This window comes from Bemisia tabaci, chromosome 9, assembly GCF_918797505.1.
Source record: "Bemisia tabaci chromosome 9, PGI_BMITA_v3".
Classification (NCBI taxonomy): domain Eukaryota; kingdom Metazoa; phylum Arthropoda; class Insecta; order Hemiptera; family Aleyrodidae; genus Bemisia; species Bemisia tabaci.
In genome coordinates this window covers 4752563-4768996 of record NC_092801.1, presented here as the reverse complement: position 1 = coordinate 4768996, position 16434 = coordinate 4752563, and the positions used below count along the sequence as shown (strand labels likewise).

The 16434-nt window shown below is 40.6% G+C and overlaps 1 protein-coding gene across 1 annotated transcript in view; it reads left to right on the top strand.

The window, feature by feature from the left end:
* The first annotated feature begins 483 nt into the window (after positions 1-483).
* The window catches only part of Mctp (multiple C2 domain and transmembrane region protein), a 338130-nt gene continuing 322179 nt past the window's right edge, over positions 484-16434 (top strand). Inside the window, exon 1 of the mRNA XM_072304484.1 lies at positions 484-1444. Coding sequence (XP_072160585.1) covers positions 1396-1444 — 49 coding nt within the window. The 5' untranslated portion in view covers positions 484-1395. The remainder of the gene's footprint in view (positions 1445-16434) is intronic.

Here is a 16434-nt window from a genome sequence, read left to right as displayed (position 1 = left end):
TGAATTTGTTCTACTCTCAACTTGCGATTAAGTGGGTTAGTGGACGAGGCATGGTTGAAAGTTCGACGTCCTTAACGTTTTGTCTCCTTCGTAAAGCAATAGAAATGCGGCTCGTTCGCTTTCCGTGTGATGTCAATTTATTTCAATTTCCGACTTGGCAAGTTGAATGAGTCGTAGACCGGGCATACTAGTTCTACGATCTCACCGTTGTGTCGCCTCCGTAAAGCAATAGCAATGCGGTGCTATCGTGTCAATTAGTCAAGTGCTCGAATCTGTTTCCGTATGTTGTGAATTTATCTCGCACCCTGATTGGGCATGGTTAGAAGCTGTACGTCCTCGCTGTTGTCTCCTCCGTAAACCGGTTCGATCGTGCCAATTAGCTAGTTGAGTGCTCGAAACGGAGTTAGATTTTCAGTATGATGTGAATTTATCTTACTTTCTCGATTTTTTAATTGGGTAGGTCAGCAAGCTAGGCACGTACCGAGATAAATATTTCAATTTTTGGGTTACTTTCGGTCAATATGGGAAGTGGAACCTAGTCGAACCTAATGTTTAGGTTGATTTCAGTACAGAATCCGTTTTATTTGGTACGTAGAACAATGGGAAGAACGGGATAGCCGAGAATCAACCGAAATACTCGAGTCATTTCGTGTTCCACTTCCGATGTTAACCGAATCTTTGGGTCATATTTTTCTAAATTTGTACGAAATCAAAAAACCCAAAGCGCTACGGTGAGCCGTTAAATACCTACAACGCTCTTATTTCTGTGTCTTCTCCGTAAAGCAGCCCACTGAACAGGAATACGAATCCTGTATTTCGCCCTAGAAAATCAGCTTACTGACCAGAAATATGACTCCTGTATTTCGTCCTTTGTGTCTTCTCCGTAAAGCAGCTCACTGACCAGGAATATGAATCCTGTATTTCGCCCTAGAAAATCAGCTCACTGACTAGAAATATGACTTCTGTATTTCGTCCTTAGTTCTGACCATTGGCTAAGTCTACGACCATGCTATCCAATTCACATTTCCCTGAGTGCGGTTTCTTCGTTCCGTGTATTGCAACGAGTCTCTTAGTTCCGTGTATTTCAACGAGTCTCGACCTGACCAGGAATATGAATCCTGTATTTCGCCCTAGAAAATCAGCTCACTGACTAGAAATATGACTTCTGTATTTCGTCCTTAGTTCTGACCAAAGGCTCAGTCTACGACCATGCTATTCAATTCACATTTCCCTGAGTGCGGTTTCTTCGTTCCGTGTATTGCAACGAGTCTCTTCGTTCCGTGTATTTCAACGAGTCTCGGCCGGAAGTTTCAGGGAGTGAAGTCTCAGAATGCGCAGAACTCATCATGAATCTCCACGTCAGGATCACCAGCTAGGTGACTCAGTATGTAGAGGATGACGTCTTATACCGACCCGGAGTCTGTCGGAGGGTCACCCAAAAAAGGTACAGCATTTTTTTTTAATTTACTCCGCGGATTCTCCCGAATCAACGAAAGATTCATCTGTATAATGAGGCATGCCATTAGAAACCGGAATGGACCTCTAGGCGAGCAGGGTGACTAAAAGTCCGGAAATAATACTGATTTTTTAAGGGCGGTCTAGAAGTACTGATAAAGTGCGGAAATTCCGCTGAAAGGTCCGGAATTTTTTTCAGTTTTTCGACGCAATTTCAAATTTTTGAAATTTTTCTTATTTCGTCAAATAGAGGTACTGAAAAAGTATGGCATTTTTCTGTTGGAGGAGGTACTGGATTTGTCGAGAATGTACTGAAAAAGCACTGTAAAAGCACGTATTTTTGACCAGCCTGTTTTAGTAAACACCCTGGCGTGGTGCAAACACAATTCTCCACGTGAGTCAAAATGCACCGAGAATCGTTCCTTTCCCTACCTCTATCGTTCAAAGTTTGAAAAATTTGGTGTAGCTGAGCTACAGCGTCTAGATTGAGGTCGCCGGATTTTCATATAGCAGGGATTTTCATTGTAAAGTTAATTTAGTGTGCGATTTGACTCACGTAGGCTATTTTGTTTTCATGAGCAGGATGTTTGAATTCACGCGTCATGAAACATCAAATATCTTAGTTGGGAATTAATTTCAGCAATTTTCGTCGCGCAAATCGTGTTCCACGTAAAATTTTGGTCGGGGGACATGTATCAGAAAGCTCAACTTCGTACCTTATTCAGTGGTACATAGTCCATATCATCCAACCAATTGGGGTAGTACCACGAGTTTATGGGATAACCCCTTAAACTTTTATTACGTGTGATTTGTGTTTTTACTGCAAAATCTCACGTAAAATACGACTTACGCACCAAAAGTTACTGAAATCAACTTTTAACTAAGATATTTACGTTTATATTCAGCACTGGTTACGAAAAATTCGATTTCTCACTCACGAGATAGAAAAGAATACTAAAACTAAATCGCGCTTCGACACGCTACTCAATGGGCGCGCCTAACGGGTGCCATCCAAACCAGAACAATTAACTCCCCTGAATCATTTTAATTGAGTCTTTTATGATGACCACGAAGTGTACTTCATGAATAGGCCGAACCTATCCGGGGCTCCCAAAAATAAAATCACTATAAATTTAGCTAACTTCTGCTTCTTTCTTTCTTTCTTTCTTCTTTCTTTCTTGTCTGGAACTTTTGCAACTTCTTGCTTCTTACGTGTAATCAGTATACGGACTCCGTTTTATTTGGTACGAAAAACAGTTCCTTCGAGTGCAAGCTCGTATATCAATCTCCCGATTTGCATGTGCATTAATATCCTGTTATCGGCTCCTCGTGAGGATTATCGTTGTTTTCGTCTTCATCAACACGTGCTTACATATCATATAACTTAAAAATTACGTTAAGTTTAAGTACCAATACTCAAGTCAATACACACAATATTACACGTATATCAGGACAGTTAATATTTCTCGCACACACCGACGATGTAGTGAGGCCTCGTCCCCTGATCATTTCGATTCACCTTAAGGTAAAGCTTGTACAATGCGTATAAACCTTTAAGGTTTAAGGTGCCTAAAGGCAAAGATAATGGTAAAGCTGATGGTAAAGGTAATGGAATGATTGAACTTGCTGAATCCTTCTAGACAGAATGCATCTTGAGCAGATTTCTAGCGTATCTGCTGACACTGGACAACAAATACCCGCAGAGAATCGATCCGCTGCCTCACCCAACGATGCTTCAATATGGCATTGCTCCAAAAATCGTAGAAAATATTGAATCCGCCGAGGAGTAATGCCGAACTACCGCGGCCATAATTCATAAGCAATAAAATAGCCAGAAAACTAGGCCAACCTTGTTTTGCCATGAGTTCTTTCGCTTGTAAGAATCCAGACTTACCAGTGAGAGGTAATAACAAGATCCCACTTCTGACTGCTGTTACGCAGTGGTGGCGATTGGAAACTAATAACACTCGTAATTAATTTTTCATTTTCAAATAAACTATTGAATAAAAACTGGGTGAATTGCTCGACTGTTTCTAATAAGAGAGTTTTAACGTCGGTCAGTTTCTGGGTCGAGTTACGATTTTTGTCGCACTGCTCCAACCAGGTCCATGCCATTTCAATCGGCTTGAAATGGCGTGAGGTTAGCAACAAGCATGATGGTCGTTTCACTGAGCCACTGCTCAGGAGCAAGCGTTATAAGATCTTTCTTGAGAAAATTTCCGCCCTCAATGCAGGTTAAAATCTGAATCGGAAATTTTTCGCTGTCCCATAATTAATTTACTATGGCACTAGTCCAAAATTTAGAATGATGTTGTGGAAATCTTCCTGCAAGTGATTTAACGATTGTCGTCCACTGGAAAAAAAAAAAACTCATTGGATCTAGATCTAATGTGTTTTTTGCGCTGAATTCACCGCAAACTGTACCAAAATCATCACAAAAAGGTTGCTTTGTTGTGATTGATTGTGTTGACTTTTCCTACACTGGAAAGGACTTAGACAACGGAGGGAATAGAATCGATCGACAAAATGCGACCGACTCACATGTTTGTCGATCGAATCACGGCGATCGGTTCACGTTTTGGCTCTTCGATCGATTCATGTCGATCGAATCGACAGGGGTGTGTTTAAATTTACCAGCGATCGATTCACGTCGAATAATTTTCGTATTCATTTTTCGATCGATGCGTCGATCGAATCGAAACCGGTTTTGTAATGATTTGTTTATCGATTCACGTCGATCAATTCGTGTTTTCATGTTTCGATCGATTCATGTCGACCGAATCCATACCCTTAAAGACAACCACGCAACACTGGAAAAAAAAACACATTGGATCTAGTTTCCAGACTCTTAAAATCATCGACAAGAAAAAATACTCTTGATTCAATCAGATTTAAGCTTAATTCAAGAACCAGCGGGCCGATTATTGAAATTGATAGACAAAGCCATAGACGAAGGAGACAAAAGAGATATGGAGAGATCCTAATGGTGGAAGCGGGTGGTTGCAATGGACAAAGGAGGTAGGTAATCGACTAACTAACGGCAACCCACGAGAGACCCGACAGTTAGTCTATCATTTTCTCCCTTTGTCTATAGGAACCACCCGTTTCAACCAATAGGATCGCTCCATACTCCCTATGTCTTCTTTGTCTATAGCTTTGTCTATCAATTTCAATAATCAGGCCGCAGGCCTCTTTATTTGAGCGGATTTCCTTTTGATTTAAGCTTAACTCTGATTGAATCAAGAGTCCTTTTTCCTGTCAATGTTTTCAAGAGTCTGGACTCTAGATCCAATGTGTTTTTTTTTCCAGTGTCGGATGCAATCCTCAACTAATTTGGATATGTCTTTTTGCCTTCTCGGACAAACCATTAAGCAATGCTCCCTACATGTCGGCCCTCCTTTTTGCCCTGCGAATCGCAGCTCGTCGAGTCATCGTCAGAAACCGGAGCGAATACTCCGACATGACGTCTGATTCGACGATTCGTGGCCGCGTTAGCGCAGCTGAGCAAACACGCGGTAACCGAGATTCACGGTTTGAATTCCGCAGGCAGCAGTCAGAAAGCTCAGCTCAACGCGGAAATGAGCGATCTCGGCCGGCATCGAAAGCTCATCGAATTTTCATCTACATATTTATGTTACACGCAGGTGGTACGGTGGATCGCAGTGGCGTGGCGTGCTTTGCGATTTATCGATTGATCTGTCATTCAAACCTATGAAAAAGGATCGATATACAGGGCGTTCTCAACGAACACCCTAATAATCGATTCTTTACCACAGCTTCGAATGGGGAAATATCGATAATCCATCATTCACGCCACGCCACTGGTGGATCGGTTCTAAACAGCGGCGTGGCATGCTCTGTGATGTACAGATTGATTTGCTATTTGAACCTATGGGAAAGGATCTATAGGCGGCGTTTGCAACACTGGAAAAAAGAAACACATTGGATTTAGAGTCCAGACTCTTGAAAACATTGACAAGAAAAAGAATTCTTGATTCAATCAGATTTAAGCTTAAATTAACAGGAAATCCGCTCAAATTAAGAGGTTTGGTTCTTGAATTAAGCTTAAATCCGATTGAATCAATAGTATTTTTTCTTGTCGATGTTTCTAAGAGTCTGGACTCTAGATCCAATGTGTTTTTTTTCCAGTGAAGGAGCACCTTCATAATCGATTTTTTGCCAAAGCTTCAAATGGGGAAAAATCCGTAGACGATCATTCACGCCTCGTCACTAAATGGATCTGCTTTCAATTCAATTCCAATTTATTTTCGTTTTAGTACAAATAGCTGAGTCAGACTGGCCAAAAGGCCAATTTGCCATCGTCAGATACGCCCCCTTGACGCATCAAAGACGCGCCCCTCTGTCAGATGTAGCAAAATAAGATGAATAAGATATAAAACCGATTGCGGTGAACGCACGTGTCGTAAGACGGGATGTTTATTAAATTTAAAAAAAAATACGAACAGTTGAAGAAGTGGTCTAGATTATTACATGTGTCAGATGCTTAATATTATTTACAATGTTTTACGATCTAACATTAAAAGCGTTTCTGATGATAGGAACGCCGAAGATATCATCGGTTGCCCATTTCAGTGAGCCAGATACGATGTCTTCAACACCAGTGTTCTGCCGCTGTACGATTGCAGCTATGATACAGTCAGCTGGAGTCCATTCCTTGAATGTTGCGAGGATTCGGACATTCGGTTTCGTTGACCGCTATCGTTGACGGATCGGTCGACTTCACTACGGCTAGCAGCCACCAGGCTGTTCCCTCTGTGACAGTAGGGAGCTGTGCGCAGCGGATCAGGTTTCTCTGATGCAAGAGATTGATCAATTTCTCAAAATTGGTTAAATTTTTTAGTTTTTAGCCAACGTGCGTAAAAAGTTCAGCTTAAAGCTGAAATCTCATAGGGGAAACTCTCACACACAAGCACAATTTTCCGATTAACACCAACTTTTTTCTTCTCTAATGAGATTTCAGCTTTAAGCTGAACTTTTTACGCACGTTGGCTAAAAAACTCCAACATCCCATGAAGAAGATAAACAACTAAAGAATAATGCCTGTAAGGGTTTTCAGCAGATGTTCAACATCGTATAAAACTGAATATAATGTTTCATGAACTTTCACGGTACCCAACAGTAAAATCTACAGTTTGAGAAAACATATCGTAATTCAAATGTTTATGTTCCAAAACGAATTCTTGGATAAATATTGCTGGTTGCATAGACAGCCCCTGAAAAATTGTTGGAAATGAATGTTACATGAGATTCCAATTGGTATCTCTGGCTCCCAGTTGAAGTAAAAATTACGTGTATCGAACATTTTTTATGATATTTTAAGAAATTTTGGCACAGTTATTATTTATTTTCTATATATTGTCGGTTAAAATAGCAAGTTTCTATTTTCCACCAAATCGGTAGTAAGCAATAGATTAAACGTCTAATCGAAGTTTTGAGAACTGATTAATCGCATCGGAAGACATTCGATTCATGAATTAATTAATCTTGAATCGAACCAGATGTCTAGCAACCGGCCAACTGGTGATTGATGCATGCACGATGAAATGGCTTTTGTGCACTCCTTCTTTCCTTAACTTGAGTAGAGGTGAAATAAGTTGTGACTCGTTTTCCGTAGAAAGTTCGTCTTATTCTGGAGATCTCAACTGCTTGAGATTCGACAGTCAGGAGGGAGATTTGCGACGATTGATCGCCAGTTGGAAAGAAAGTTTCTAAACGGAAATCTTCTGAGAACTGACTTCGTTGCCTGCTCCATGCTTGCCATGTGTCAAAGTAAAAGGAGGCGCGTTGATGACGGCGCAGAGATACAGCTATTCGTACATGATGGATGTCCACGTTGAATCTACAAAATTGAAGGCGCGATGGCGCTAGGCGTGAACGCGCAATGGTCCGTTCTGTGCTGCCAGTGAGTTGTCACTTAGATTCGAGAGATTAATTTACAAAAACTAGACCCGATCACGTCTCGACTCTGTTGTTCCCTAATTTTATTCCTTTTTTTTCAATTTAAAGTTTGACTTTTTTTAAATGTATTTACAAACCTACATCTACGGCTCGTATGTACCGACCCCTTACAGCTCGCGTGGCGCGTTTTTTAAGCCGGTCTCCACTCAATTTGACCGGGCTTCAGCACTTAGCGGCTGAGGCTTAAAGGGCCACTTGCACTATTCCTACTCCTAATATTGGAAATTATCATCTGAAGATTAAGAAATGGAATGCCGTACTTGAGAAACTCGGGATTTTTTAAAGGTTTCTTCTGCATCGCTGAAATATCATTGATTTGAACTGGTAAAATTAGCAGATAGGTACAATTTGACCTGGGTGGAGTTCACTGATTGCGCCTGTCGAGTTGGAAAACTTCGGATATCGACGGTGAAACTACCAAACCACGTATCTCGTTTGCGGTGTTTAAAAATCTACGCTCTCATTTTATTTTTTGAGGTAGACCAAATCAATATCATTCCTTGAAATTTTCACAGAATTTTCTCCGCACGAGGAGGAAAAATCGCAGAAATTTTCAAGACTGGACGTTAAGTAGTTTTTCATTTAAAAAATAAAGTATGACAGGAAGTCTGAGACGTCGCAAACCGAGATACGTGGTTTGGTAGTTTCACCGTCGATATGCGCTCGCGTTTAGGACCACCATGAGTTTCATAGGGGGCTCTTTGCAATTGCAGCGGGTTGATTGTTGAAATTGATAGACTAAGCTATAGACAAAGAAGACATAGGGAGCATGAAACGATTCTATTGGTTGAAATGGTTGGTTCCTACAGACTAAGGGAGAAAATGATCGCCTAACTTCAGGGTCTCTCGTGGGTCACCGTCAGTTATAAGTAGTCACCTACCTCCTTTGTCCATCGCAACCACCCTTTTCCACCAACAGGACTTCATACCCCTTTTGTCTTCTTTGTCCATAACTTTGTCCATCAATTTCATCAATCAGCCTGCTGGAGGTGTGTAAGTCTGTAACATTTTTTGGCCGAATACCCATAGATTTTGAGAAATGCTGCCATACAACGGATAGGTAGTCGATCCTTCAGCTCAGCAGTGCAGTTTCATTCAGCATAACACCGTAACACCGTGCACCACAATGAGGTGCTTTCTTTTCAAATTTCCGTGTCACCTGTCCATTCAAAATATCTCATGATTTCAGGTATCATCTTGAATCTGAAAGACGAGCATCTTCTACTTCGAAATTGTTAGTTTCCATAATAGAACAAGTCCTATTTTCAAAGGAGAGCTTGTCGAAGACATTAGAAAGTAAAGCAACTTTTGCGACACTCCCAGGCCTTTGTTTTTTCGGTGTAGAGAATGATATTTTGCCAGTCGGTGTATCACCCCTCTTAAAATAGATTAGCATTGTGCAAGAAAGTCAATTTTCTATTTTTTTGACTCGTTCCCCTTTGAACACCTCCGATCCAATCAGGGTTTTACACTTTAAAATCTAGTTTGAAGTTGGGGACGGTACATAGTTCAGGGTTGCACGGGTGAGAATCTGAAATATTGAAAATTTCCGTGATAAATTTCATAAAATTCACTGAGCGGTGAAAAATATGAAACATATTTTCAGAGACTGGGTATGTAACACGCCCTGAGAAATATCGAAGAGCAAAAACCAGGCGCCTTTCATTTAATTTTGCATTTAATTTCGTAAAATATTTGTCATATTTTTCTGAAATTTCAACATTCTATTCATGGAAAAATAGCAACCCGAGGTAGGTATGCAGAATTTCACAATATATTGAAGACAGACTGAAGTAAAAACACGTGTTTAATTTGAAACGTATGTCTTTCCCAGCTTGACACGCTTAACAAGTCACCATCATATCACACATTTTGAGCCTCAAGCTCATGAACTGGTTATAACTGAATCGTGAGCGTTGAGCTCCATTTCCCCGGTGACACTTCCCGGTGAATTCGGAAAATATTCGTCATATTTTTATGAAATTTCATGAAATATTCCGCGTGAAATTTCAAAATCTTTTTCATGAAAAATAGCAACCCTGAGGTCGGTATGCAGAATTTCACAATACATCGAAGATAGACTGAAGTAAAAACGCGTGTTTAATTTGAAACTCATGTCTCTCCCAGCTTGACATGCTTAACAAGTCACCATCATGCCACACATTTTGAGCCTCAAGCTCATGAACTGGTTGTAATTAATTGGTGTGAGCCAGGGGTGGAGCTCTGCTATTTCTTGCCGGTGACGCCTTTGACAGCGGTGTTGATTCCCTGGGCGGCCGCGTTGACCGTGCCCATGGTCGCTTTCCCGGCGCTGTCAACGCCCGATCGCACATGGTCGGACACCGCCGGGCCTCCTGCCTGGCCCGGATCTTGCGCCGACAGCAGCCCGAAGAGTCCCAAGATCATGAGCATCGAAACTACGAAGGCTTGAACAGACAAAAGAAACGGGCAATCTTTGATAATGACAAACGACACGGTAAAGTTTCGCTAAATATCGCAAGGTGTACGTTAACATCATCCAAGGTAATTGCATACAGTCATAGTATAGCCCACGAGCACCGAAACCATATAGCCATCAGCTTAAAACATTGCAATTGGAACAATGGGAACATTGCTGACAGCAATGGGGATGTTTTGGGCTGTTTGTGTTTGGGGATGCGAATGGGGGGTTAAGCAATCACGTCGGGGTCACCATGTTAAATTATAAAGCGTTATTACCACGAAATTAATGATAGCTTTGTTAAGAGACTTGAGTACAAATAGAAGAGACTTGCTTGAAGTAAAAAGTAACTGAACTAAGGTTATACTCTAAATTACAATCAATTGCTATCATCAGCATTGTATCAGCTGTACAAATATTATGCTTCAACAAGCTTTAGTAGGCAAAAGAAACCGGCAATCTTTGATAACGATAAATGGACTGCGTTAAGGAGAAAGGCCACGAGAAGATGGCACCCTTTACACTCTGTGCTTTGCTGATGAGCAGGTGGTAATAGCTCAGGACGAAGAAGATGCGAATTACATGACGCGTAAGTTAGTGGAAATATACCGTAAGTGGGGGATGGAAGTTACTGCGGTAAAGACGGAGAAGTTGGTCATCGGTGGTGATCAGCAAAGCATTGAACTGGAGGATGCACGACATCAGGTCCAAGCAGTTGGTCTGGTATGGACATTAGCAAAGGATGGCAGATGATCGGTTGCCCAAGCAGGTCTTCGATTGGGTTCCTCCTGGAAGGCGACGGCGTGACGTCTTGTGAAAGGTTGGTGACAAGGGGTGGAGGAGGAGATCAGAAGGTGCCAATTGCCTCATGATCTCTGGGAGGATAGGGGGCAATGGCGATTGGGCGTCGCAGAGCGCGAGGCGGCGCTATAAAAGCGGCTTTATGTATGTGTAAGGAGAAAGGAACAAAGCCACATCAGTTATTGCCAAAGTAACCGGGCAATTTAGTGTTTTACATGAAAATGGTTGTGTAAATTTTTGTGCAAATTTCAGTGAATTTTCTGCATAGTACGAGGAAAATTTCTTTAAATTTCCACAAGAATTCGCACAAACGTTTTCTTGTAAAAAATTAAAGTGCCCGGTTGAATTTGGCAGTAGCTGATGTGGCTTGGCTCCGCTACGTTATTTTTTTAGTCGACATTTTTTGGAAGGCGACTCTTCTCTGAGAGGATGATGCCCTGATTCGTAGGGGAGTTCTTGCACCAACGAGATTTTTAACTCTTCTCCTGTGAGGTCTTAGTGGGAGAAAGGGCCTAGAACATTTTTTTCGTCAATGGATCGGGCTCTTGCCCTCTAGAATTGTGAAGGAGACGGAATTCCTGAAAGCCCTCCGCATACACTATAATCAATCATGAATTTTCCGTTGTTAGTAAACTTTAATTTCTTTTCATTGAGAGCTGTTCCCTTAAGACTCTCTCAATTAGTTTTACTTTACTTTAGTGGTAACATCCTCGAAATGAATAGATCGTGGTTCAAAAGCTAAAATTCACCGTGTGTAATGAACGATTCAACAAATCTAAGTCGTTCCGGGGCTTAAATACTCAAGGGGCAGTAGAACCAAGCCCTACCATATGATACCGGTAAACGGGATTTCTTTATTAATACTTATATTATGCTCATAGAATGCCACTGTCTTTCGATGTTTTATTAGTTATCGCGTTCAACGGTATTCTGTGATAGTGCTTTTCGGTTCAGTGTTTTTCATACAAGCTCTGCTATTGGGAGATTCAGTTTCATACTGAAGTATGTACACGAATCAAGGTTATTCATTCTTAAGTAAGGTTTAAAGAGCTCATTTCGTAACCTTTATAACTGACTTGTTACATACTGTTACTCTATTTGTCTAATTCGTCTTGAACGAAATGTACATTTCTAAATTTCCGGTGTAGGGCCAGTGATTGTACACCAATGTTGTATGATTATGTGGATTACGTTCTGAAACAAGGAATCAATATCTCTGGTTCTCCCATAAAAGCACATATCTGCACAGGGAAACAAATGGCATGTTTGTTGTTTCTAAAATGGGTCAGAAATAGTGGTTTCTTATTGCAAAATGTAATCCATTCTATGACATGAACAGGAGACCAGGCCTACGATGAGTCACATTATTACACCTATCAATAGTAGCCGAGCTCAGAATTTTCCAACATCGAGAAAAATAGAGTGAAAAGGATATACCTGAAATGAATTTTAATGTCTGGCGGTGACAGACACCGCGGCGGTTGATGTCAGACATCAACGAAACGGATACAGATGGATAGAAACAGATATCAACGAAAATAGAACGTAAATCGATGATACAACTAAACCAGCTTGAATGTAATGCGTGAGATGTAACTAAATGTCGAAGGCGCTTCAAACGGCGTGGCGGGAACTATTGGCTGCAAGCCTCGAGAAACGTACGACTATTCAGCACAGAAGGAAAGTGGGAGTTTTCCGCCTGTAATTTAGTCTGAATTTCACTTGAGCAATGTATTCTCATGATTTTATGTAATTTTTTCTATATACAAGTGAATTATTCGAATTTTCATTTTCATTTCAATGTTTCTTGGTGTATTTGGTATATTGACACCATGGCGTTACTCGTAAAATTCTACGCGATGAAATCGGAAGTAGGCAATTGAAGTAGGATTGAATATTGTATATAGGAAAAGAAAGTTAACTACATTACATAGAATAGAATCTGATAAAGTGCTAACAAAAATTAAAAGAAATAAGCGGAGCGTCCCACAGATCATCGTTGTGCGATTATTGCCGTGTAATCCGAGGAAAGTTACAGAAAAGCGTTTGTATTTCATAATTAAAAGCAATTTTGCGCGTACTGAAGTTGATGAGATAGGACAGTTACACTCTACCAAGTGTTATCATTCAATTCTAATGCTTCTAAATTTCATTACTTCACCAGACCAGAAAAACTGACAGATAGAAGTAGAGTAGACCAGCATATCAAAACTGATTAGGTTTAAGAACTAAGATAAAAAAGGAAAGAAAAGCCGCATGCATTTGTAATCCCGTAGCGCACGAGGCTCTCCATCGACACACTGTCTTACCACTGATTGTGAAGAACGCCGTGTATGAGCCTTCTTTGGACGTTCCCAAATTTACCTTGATGAACCACGGATTTTCTAGGAAACTCACGCACGTATTCCTTCCAATTTTTTAGATCTTTTATTTGCAGTTTTTGTTGAAATATCTGAAAATTTCAAGGATAAATATTCTCGACGATCCTCAGAAATACAAAATTATCAAGGAGTACTTGGCAATCTTCGAATTACCATACATGTTTTTCTCAAGTGGCATTTTTGAACGGTAAAATTGCGATGTTCAGAACTGAAGTTGGAATTTTTTGACGATCTTTAAATGAGTTGAAATCGCAATTTTTCATCCGATAATATTGCATTAAATCGACACCGATGAAATCGTGGTACAATCGCCGCTGAAAACGCTTCATCGACATCACTGCTACTTAAGTTAACACGACAGCACTGCCGTGCTAACAAAGAACGCCGTATGAACCTCCAAGAGTTGCCTAATTTCCTTCGATAAAATGTTTATTTTGATGCAGATCACACTATGCAGATAATTCACTAAAATTTGTACATAAAATCCGCCCAACCGTCTTCATGAAAGAAACTAAATTGCACAAGTAAGTTTGGCATTAGTTGATGTGGCTTGGTTCCTTTCTGTTTAACGCGGCCCATTTTATCTAATCAGTTACCTACCCTGAGAAAAAGCTATTAGTGGTTCATGTGGAACACCATTAATAGTAATTAAGGTAACTTATAATAACATCACATACTCCTTAGTCATGGTATATATGTATATCTTAGTATAATACGAGATACCTTACGTTTATACTCCAATTTTCAAAATCATCTGTAAAGACGTTAATAGCCTGAGACGCTGAATGTCTAAAAATTATAGTAACTAACTAACTTAATATGGTTCATAGACCATTAATCGTTTATTAATTAACGACTTTTTGTGGTGTTCCATATGATCCACTAATTGGTTTATAAAGACATAGCTTTTTCTCCGTTTAGAGCTCGGCACCAAGTTGTTTTTTCCGAGCTGTTTATCGATCCTTTTCCGTAGATGTAAATGGCAGATCAATCGATTTATCGCTGAGCACGCGACGCCACTTCACGACAGCACAACAACCGCGAACGCCGCCGAGGGGGTGCAGGGGGAAGAGGGATGATTAATTGAACACAATTACCCAGGGGGCCGAGGCGGAAGAAATTCATTCTGGACTGATGCAAGGGTTCGACCACGGTTCAACAGCGTCGTTTGATCTCTGCGCTCGGCGGGGCGCTGCGACGCCATTTTAATACCTCGGTCGTCAACGCGGCGAGCTTTTTTTCCCCGGAAGCTCACGACCAGGTGGATGCATGTACGCCCGAAAGAATTATGCGCAAATTAATCGAATCAAAAGGAACTATGAGGCAAGCGAATCCCGTGCCTGTAGTTCCTTTCGCTTTGAATAATTTATACACAGTTCCTTTTAGTTTAAATATGCGCAGGTTGCAAGCGCGTCAACACCATCGGGCGACCACACTCGGATGCATGGTGTCTAAATATTTGGTCGAGACAAACAATCGGACGTAATTAGGTAGAAGGGGTCTATCCGATGACGTCGCTCTGGAAAAACGCGTATCTGATGTTGTATTCGCTCGGATCAAGCGTCGTTTTTCACAGATCTGTTTGTAGATAAGCTCTGTGGCATCCTGTCTGAGTCAGCAGTTCCTTTCTTTAACTATTCTAATCGAAGGGTATGGTTTCTGCTGTCTGAGTCAACGAATGGCTCCTCGCTCCCATTCGTGGCACGTTTAACTAGTTAATTTTCCACAGAAAGTCGGTGGATTTTTGTTTTGGCCAATGAATAATACCAATAAAGAACTCACTTTTTTTGAAGGAATAAAGCTTTTCTTCACAAAAGATCAAAAAGGTTTATAAAAGGGTCATAACAGGGATTGTAACGATCAACAACTTTTTTCTCAGCTTCGACTGCGAAAGTAATTCAAAACTATTCATCCACAACCATGGCAACCCCTTCTACCGTGGCCCAGACCGTTCCAGCTGATAAGTCTTAATGGCGGGAACAGCCAACGGGTATTAGTAATCAGTTTAAAAACTGATCACGGCACGTTTAACTAGTTAATTTTCCACAGAAAGTTGGTGGATTTTGTTTTTCTTGCCAACGGGTATTAGTAATCAGTTTAAAAACTGATCACGGCACGTTTAACTAGTTAATTTTCCACAGAAAGTTGGTGAATTTTTTTTTTTTTTGCCAACGGGTGTAAAAGATCGGCTTAAAAACTGATCACGGCACGTTTAACTAGTTAATTTTCCACAGAAAGTTGGTGGATTTTTTTTTTTTTTTTTTTGCCAACGGGTGTAAAAGATCGGCTTAAAAACTGATCACGGCACGTTTAACTAGTTAATTTTCCACAGAAAGTTGGTAATTTTTATTTTTTTTGCCAACGGGTGCAAGTGATCGGTTTAAAAACTGATCGCATTTCACCAACTTTCTTTCGCAAGGACCCTTTGTTCTATGATTCTTCAATGAAAGGAAAAGGATACCAAGTCAACGATAAACCACCCCACGTCCCGCGTCTCTCGTGTTAAAAAGTCTTAAAAAATTCGAATACTTAAATTTAAATTGATGAAGGAAATTCGGGATGTAAAGTGCCCCAAATCATGCGACACTCGAGTAAAACAAGTTCGGAACTCATCCTGTATAGGGTTTTTTTTTTTTTTTTTTTTTTTTTTTAAAAATCGAAGATAAGTCTAGTAAAACACCGACACTTACATTTTTTGCCTTGCAATCTGTAGTCCATGTTCTTTATGTACCATAAACGATTTTATATGGTTTTTAGCATGCACTTGTATGAATTCCGCAAGCTTTCCACCTCGGCGTTTTGATCCCGGATTTCTTTGCGAGGATAATTCACCCGATTCAATTTGATTGAAAAATTGAATACCAAAATTGAAACAAAAATCATAAGGGCTACATCGAGGCTATAGGTGGGGGATGACGAATTGTTTCCACTCCGTTTTGGTACATGAAATTAGCAGTGAAATTTAAGGTGCGGGGTCTTGCGTTATCCTGGTGAGGCAACAATGTGGCTCTCAGTTGCGGTCGTTTGCGGAGACTCGCATCTAATTCTATCAAGACTTCACAATAAAACGCAACATCAACAGTTGTTTTCTCGGGAACAAAGTGCTTTTTTTTTTTTTTTTTTTTTTTTTTTAATAAAAGCAACCAGTGTAGAGATAAAATGTATGTACATAGGAGGGAAAGTGACAGATTAGTGGCACCCCGATTTGCGGAGCGGCCGCTTGCAATCTGAGTGATGCTTTGCGCCCCGTATTTAGCCCCAATCGCTTTTGCAACTTGATACAAGTTGTTCAATTTTGGAGCAGAGAACTCCTCAAGTTGATCCTGAGGCAGAATGAGTTTTGCCCATGGCCCCATTCCTTTCAACGAGTAATATTTG